Genomic DNA, 6,000 nt, shown 5'->3' on the forward strand with positions numbered 1-6,000 from the left:
GAAGAACAAATGCTAGCGCTGCAGCACTGTTTATCGGTTGAGTTGCTGGGAGACCTCTCTAATGAGAGTCAAACTCCTGCTAAACGAACGGGAGCGTTGCAGTTTTGTTTCCTTAAACGTCATCTTCCGAAAATCGGGGCATGGAATGCATTTATGGTCGGAGATATCAAGTAGGAATATCACACATCCAACTTGAATGGAACGCAGCATAACCGTGTACCCTGACAAAAGAAAATTTATTGCGAGCAACATTTAAATCGCAAATATTATTAGATAGTTTTTTCCAGGTATTATAGATCTCCTTGGTAAATTAATATGAAAAATTAAGAATTTTTAAATGTCTGTTCGGGAAATGTTCATTTCACAAAACTGCTGCAGTTAAAATTAGGCTTGCTTGAGCATTAAGTGTCATTTCAAGTTCTGGCTTTCATGCGTGGACGTGTTTTTAAAATGTCAATTGGTATTATTAGTTAGCTGCGACATAATGTATGATTCCCAAAGGCATAGGGTGTCTTATTCATTGTGAGACTTTGTTTTCTTAATGGCATGAATCACACTGAAGGCCTAGACTTTTAATGCACCGCCTGCCACTGCTATCAAGGAAACTACCACACTATATAATTTCTGAAACAAAACATTCACGATGTCTTCGATAACTGCAGACAAATGCAGACCTACAGTGCATAAAGAAGATCTATACAAAAGTGTTGATTTTTCAAGATGTTTACAAAGCACCGGTTCAACCGCAGTGTGTATTGTGTCATTTCACACTATCAGACAGACACAGTGACAGCGTTGCAATCTTACATCCACCTTGTTTGCATCCCGCTAGTCTACTTAAAGCGACGCGACGCTACAAAGCAGACCTTTCCATTATTATAAACAAAACTGTTTACACTGCAGGAAGCGTTGCAGTTTGTCAGGTTGCGTCTTTAGCAGTATACATCGTTTGCCATCCAGCCTAATGGTATCTCGCTACTTAGCAATACAGCCTGAGCTGTATTACCATCGGACCTGCATGACTCACATATTATATGTTTGCTTTTATATATGTATATATACCAAACATCATCTTTCCGTGTTTATTTCCGCTTACCTCCCCCGCATTCGTGTTGGCGGCGGTGCTGGAAGTGGACGCCGCGCTGGGAGTGGGAGAGCGCTGCAGGGTAACCAGAGCCATGGATGATGAAAATCTCCCAGCAGCTCAACAGCCAGTGCATACAGGCTAGCGAAAAGCGGATTTTCCCACAGCAGCAACAACGCCAGATATGCGGGGACCAGGGCCGTAGCTAGTGGGGTGAAAGGTGGAAATTATTCTAGGGGCCCACAGGTCCAGAAGGGCCCCACAACAAATACTATACTGTATTTTTTAATAGCATTGGGCCCAAAGCAATATACAGTCAGGGGTGCCCAGAATACCTTGCGACGGCCCTGGCGGGGACTGTGACTTCCAGTAAGCTGCGATTCCATGCGCTCTATGGGACAGCTGTTAAAAGGCCATGGTTTTGAGCCGCTGATTGGCGTTGTTTGTGGCGCTGGTTCCGCTTTGACACGTGCTGGATGATGATGGTGACGGTTGGTGACCGCGGTAAAGTTAGTTTGATGTTAGATATTCGGTTTCTCTTACCCGCGCTCTCTTCAGTCGACAATCTTACAAAGATGTCATTAGCACACTTGGTTTAAAGGGAGTACAACTATACTATATGGGCATAAAAATTGGATTCAGAACAGTCAACGCTTGGTGTGGATGCAAAATTATGCCTGAAATGCTCCGATGCGCTTTGACTGCCTTGCAGATGTAAGGGACCGTCTGAAAACTCCATCCATTACGCTAAGATATAGGAGACGTCCACTCGTTCATTCAATTGACTGCAAGTTATACATGCAAAAAAAAAAAAAAAAAAAAGAAAAGTAAAATACATTTTCACATTCAGAATGTTGTAGTAACTTCCCAGATGATAGACTGACTTACTACAGGTGAGACTATTACAATATAATCAATTTTATAAGTACAGTAATCAATTATTTTAGAATAAATATTCACTAAAATTCACCAAAATGATTTTTTCTCATTCTAAAGGCTGTAGTAACTTCCTAGAGGATAGATGGACTTACTACAGGTTACTTTTTTTTTTTTTTTGGTACGCTCACTCATTCACTGCCGCATGTGGCAGAATCTCAGACTACTACTGCAAAAGGAGGGGTGCCAGGTCTAGCAAAAATTCTAGCCCAAAGGCTGCGTACATCCCGCCCAAAAGAAGCAAAATAAAATAGCCCAAATTACAGAAATGTTAATGAGTGCACTTTTGCGTTTATGATATCACTTTTGAGAATATATCGGGTGAATTTTCAAAACCCTCCCCACAGGGGCGTAGCAGTCAATTTAAAAGTGTGTGTGGTGGGACACAGCTGTCAGTAGGTGGCTCACACAGACCCAGCACTTACAGTGCAGTATTTATATATTACAGTATATATATGTGTTATATTAATATCTAAGTATTATATACTTGTAGTATTTGTAGTATTTTAAAGATTTAAGTATTGCTAATTAAGTGCAAAATGTAGCAAAATTTGCTGCAAAAATAAAGGGCATCTTGTGGAGCCTTGCTTCTGTTTCACACATGACAATTAAAGACTGAGCACAAGCTGGTCCTGCATAAATTATTTAATCAATTACAATAATGCCAATTGTGCATGTGCACAGTTTAATTTTTTACTCTGAAACTAACTGAAATAAAATAAAAATAATCTTGAATAAGATTTAGTTTTAGTTTTTGTTGTGGTGTTTTTTTAACCTTTAAGCCCGCCATTACCGTAACATGAAGATGCCACTAGACGGCGATGATAGACGGCCTAATACCTCATTGCATCAGCAACAGAGCGAGAATCACTACCATCGTGAAGAGAGGCAAATATTTAATTTGGAACCGGTAAAGAGTTTGGTTAGAAGATCAGCAGGGCTCAACATTAACTCTTGTCCGGGCAGGGGTGTAGATTCCAGAGGAGGTGGAGGTGGAGGTACCACCCCGCCCCCCCCAATAATCAAAGCAAGCAAGTACAGCCCCCCCCCCCCCCCCATATTGCCCAATTGACCCAAAAAAAATTGCCGTTTGGATTTAAATAAGCAGATACTTAAGAGACTATGATTGGATCATTATTGCAGTGATTAATGTTTCAGCTGGCAACAATTCTTTTAACCCTAACTGATGCAGTGTGTAGCTTCTCATTTCTTTTTCTGATTAATACTTTTTATTGATTCACAAAATTGACAAAGAAAAGCAAAACATATATTCACAGAATCAACAATCAACCCCCATTATTCCCTTTCCCCCTCCCAATACCCAACCCCACCCTGACCCTCAACAAATATCCCTGTGGTCGCACTTGAGTATACACACACACACACACACACACACAAATAAAGAAAAAAATAAAGAAATTTATATATATATGTATATATATATATATATATATATATATATCACACACATTTAAAACTACACTTCTCTCTCCATTGCCCCTCCCCGAGAGCCCTCCAAGAAGGCCAAATAGCTACCCCATTTTTTATTAAATGAATCTAAGTTGCCTAGCCTTCTACATTTCCTCGAATGCCGCCACCCTCCCCATCTCTGTGCACCACTCTTGAAATGAGGTGCTTCAGCCAACTTCCGTCCCCTAAGAACAATCTGTCTGCCAATCATAACACTGGCTAGGACCCAATTTTTTATGTATTAATCCCCTATATTAATGATCACCCCATCGCCTAAAATACCACCCTTGCATCCCTAGATGTAGACTTTATATTTTTTAGAATCCTAGCCCACACTCCCTCCTCGAATACCAAGTTTAGATCTTTCTCCCATAATCTCTTGAGAGAAGTTGAAGCTCCATCCCCCAGACTCTGAATTAGCAGGGAGTAATACACTGATGCCTCATGACCTTTTCCAAAAGCAGTAATCACCACTCCTAGACCCCCAACCCCCAACCCTGTGGTGGACCAACAACTGGCTTACGACCTGAATGTGTTCTACTGTAGATTTGAAAGGCCCAATCTCACACCCCACACCCACTCTGACCTTCACTTCACACAAACACCAACACCTCCTGCAACCCCCCTCCTCCCCCCTCCTGCTACTCAACCTGCACTTAAGACCTTTGAAGATGATGTGAGCCGCGTCTTTCAAAAACAAAGGATAAGGGAATCACAGGGCCCAGATGGCATTTCACCTGCATGTCTTAGATCCTGTGCTAACCAGCTGGCCCCCATCTTCACACAGATCTTCAATAGATCACTGGAGCAGTGTGAAGTCCCCTGACGTTTGTGGTCATGAAGTCATTTGAGAGACTGGTGTTGGCCCACCTGAAGGACATCACTGGACCCTTTCTAGCTCCCCTTCAATTTGCTTATTGCGCAAACAGGTCTGTGGAAATTCACTTCCAGCACCTGTACAATAAGCACTGATGCCCCCCAGGGATGTGTGCTCTCCCCACTACTCTTCTCCCTCTACACCAATGACTGGATCATCAAGGATCCCTCTGTCAATCTCCTGAAGTTTGCAGATGACACCACTGTCATTGGCCTCATCTGAGATGATGACGAGTCTGCATACAGAAGGGAGGTTAAACAGCTGGCTGTCTGGTGCAGTCAAAACAACCTTGAGCTGAACACGCTCAAAATGATGGAAATGATTGTGGACTTTAGGAGGAACACCCCAACACTGTCCCCCCTCACCATTCTAAACAGCACTGTGGCAGCAGTGGAGTCATTCAGGTTCCTGGGCACTACCATCTCACAGGACCTGAAGTGGGAGACCCACATTGACTCCATTGCGAAAAAGGCCCAGCAGATGTTGTACTTCCTTCGCCAGTTGAGGAAATTCAACCTGCCAGTGGCGCTGCTGATACAGTTTTACTCAGCAGTCATTGAGTCTGTCCTCTGAACTTCAATAACTGTCTGGTTTGGTTCAGCTAAGAAATCAGACATCAGAAAACTACAAAGGACAGTTCGGACTGCTGAAAGGATTATTGGTTACCCCCTGCCCCCCCTTCAAGAACTACACTTTTAGAGTGAGGAAAAAGGCTGGAAAAATCACTCTGGACCCCACTCACCCTGCCCACTACCTTTTTGAACTGTTGCCTTCTGGCCGACGCTTCAGAGCTCTGAGCACCAGAACCGTCAGGCACAGGAACAGTTTTTTTTTCCCTCAGGCTATCCATCTCATGAACAATTAAATTGCCCCATTGAGCAATAACTATGTGCAATACACAGTTTAGTCTTTCTTATATTTATCCAACACATCCAACCTCTTCTGTCATTTCATTCCTCTGAAAAAAAAATAAATAAATAAAAATAAAAAAAACATTTGCACTGTACATAACAGATTTGTATTTGCACTGTACATAACAGACTGTATTAGATTTGCACTACCCATGTGTATGTGTGTGTGTTTGTGTGTATGTATGTGTGTGTCTGTACATATGTGTATAATTAGTTGTATTTTTTATTATTATCTATGTCTTGCTGCTGTTTTTGTATTGTTTTTGTATGGTTGTACACTGGAAGCTCCTGTCACCAGTTTTTTCCTGTTTTTTACATAAGTAATGTCCTGACTATACTTTGTGGTCAGTTGAATGCCACTTTGGTTTGGAATAATATACAGATTTTGCTCTTATGGAAAGAAATTGGTATTCACCAAAGTGACATTCGACTGATCACAATGTATAGTCAGGACATTAATAACGTGAAAAATTACTATTACAATTTGAAAAAAATATTCAGAACTTCTTAAACTACTTCAAAGAGTTCTCATCAAAAATCCTCCAGGTGCAGCAATGACAGCTTTGCAGATCCTTGGCATTCTAGCTGTCAGTTTTTCCAGATACTCAGGTGAGCACTTGCCATATGTGGCTTGCTTTTCGGGCACTTCTCATGCACCACACAGTCAATTCTTCCCATAAGGCCTGCCCTCCTGAGTCTTTTCTTTAATGTTGTACATGAAA

The 6,000-nt window shown here is 41.7% G+C and overlaps 1 protein-coding gene across 1 annotated transcript in view; it reads right to left on the reverse strand.

The window, feature by feature from the left end:
* Window positions 1-1,790, reverse strand: part of LOC127439629 (protein phosphatase Slingshot homolog 1-like) — a 66,805-nt gene extending 65,015 nt beyond the window's left edge. The window contains exons 1-2 of the mRNA XM_051695847.1: window positions 1,420-1,790; window positions 1,097-1,289 (exon numbers count right to left, since the gene is read on the reverse strand). Of these exons, the coding sequence (XP_051551807.1) occupies window positions 1,097-1,180 (84 nt within the window). The 5' untranslated portion in view covers window positions 1,181-1,289; window positions 1,420-1,790. The remainder of the gene's footprint in view (window positions 1-1,096; window positions 1,290-1,419) is intronic.
* Window positions 1,791-6,000: the final 4,210 nt, after the last annotated feature.

The sequence above is a fragment of the Myxocyprinus asiaticus genome, chromosome 4 (genome assembly GCF_019703515.2).
Source record: "Myxocyprinus asiaticus isolate MX2 ecotype Aquarium Trade chromosome 4, UBuf_Myxa_2, whole genome shotgun sequence".
NCBI lineage: Eukaryota > Metazoa > Chordata > Actinopteri > Cypriniformes > Catostomidae > Myxocyprinus > Myxocyprinus asiaticus.